This window comes from Olea europaea, unplaced genomic scaffold, assembly GCF_002742605.1.
Source record: "Olea europaea var. sylvestris unplaced genomic scaffold, O_europaea_v1 scaffold6835, whole genome shotgun sequence".
Classification (NCBI taxonomy): domain Eukaryota; kingdom Viridiplantae; phylum Streptophyta; class Magnoliopsida; order Lamiales; family Oleaceae; genus Olea; species Olea europaea.
The window spans coordinates 1-1,230 of record NW_019265223.1 but is presented as its reverse complement, the minus strand read 5'-3'; the positions used below and the strand labels follow the sequence as shown (position 1 = coordinate 1,230).

General features: G+C 36.9%; 1 protein-coding gene across 1 annotated transcript in view; it reads left to right on the top strand.

Moving 5' to 3' along the window:
• LOC111390497 (beta-caryophyllene synthase-like) overlaps positions 1–989 on the top strand; it is a gene marked incomplete at its 3' end in the record, with an annotated part of 9,873 nt that extends 8,884 nt beyond the window's left edge. The window contains exons 3-4 of the mRNA XM_023015543.1: positions 391–457; positions 881–989. Of these exons, the coding sequence (XP_022871311.1) occupies positions 391–457; positions 881–989 (176 nt within the window). The remainder of the gene's footprint in view (positions 1–390; positions 458–880) is intronic.
• Between the last annotated feature and the right edge of the window lie 241 nt (positions 990–1,230).

The following is a 1,230-nucleotide window of genomic DNA, read 5'->3' as shown; positions in this document are numbered from 1 at the left end:
ATAATCCATGATGAAAAATTGAAATCAAGAGGCGTGCCTCTCGCTTTATCTTTTATAAGGGAACACTTTATTGACGATCATTTGATGGAGTTTTCCTTCAATGCCTAAGTAATGATGAAGCTACACATGTCGTGGAAAAAGCCCACTTTGAAATTTGGGGTGCCCATCAATCTGGACCTAAACTCCATTTTCAAATAAATAGGATGGGATATTACTGGTCAACTATGGTACAAGACTTCATGGATTATGCAAGAAAATGTGAAGCTTGCTAAGTCTATGCGAATTTCATTTATCAACCTCTGGAACCATTACATCCAACAGTATCTTCATGGTTGTTTGATGCATGGGGTCTTGATTTAATTGGACCTATAACTCCAAAATCTTCAGCAGGACATGCATACATCCTCGCCGGGATGACTACTTCTCTAAGTGGGTTGAAGCTGTACCATTGAAGGAAGTAAAAAAAGAAAATGTTGCAGATTTCATTCGTATTCAAATCATTTATCGATATGGTGTCCTTGGCATATCATAAGTTTCCAAATCAAAAAGAGATTGGCGTGAGAAAATGGTGAAGTCTTAGGGGCTTATCGAACTACTTATCGAACTCCAACACAAGTCACTCCTTATGCCTTAGTATATGGGTGGAAGCTGTACTTCTTCTGGAGTGTCAAATTCTGTCACTTCGAGCTGCCATCCAAGAAGGTTTGACAAACGAAGAAAATGCCCATCTTCGATTGGAGTAGCTAGAAGCTTTGGATGAGAAGATGTTAGATGCACAAATGTACCTCGAGTGCTATCAGGCTCGAATGTCGAAGTCTTTCAACAAGAAAGTGTGATCAAGATCATTTCAAGTTGGAGATCTAGTACTTTTCGTGCGCAGGCCGATTATAATCATAAGAAAAATAGGGACAAGTTTCAGCCTAAATGGGATGGTCCATTTCTCGTTACTCGTGCATTCACTAATGGAGCGTACAAGATCGTTGAAAAAGGTAGACCACAAATTGGACCTATCAATGGAAATTTTTTAAAGCACTTTTACACCTGAAGTTCTTTCTTTTAAATTTTTCATTGTAAGAAAAAAATTGTTCTTGTAATGAACTACGTTCGACTTGATCTCGTTTGGGTACATAGGCAGCTTGAATAAATTATAAATTCAAATTAAGTCATAACTAATAAATCTATTCAATTTGTTTACCGGTTGCTATGTTAAAAATAAAAAATAAAAAAAAC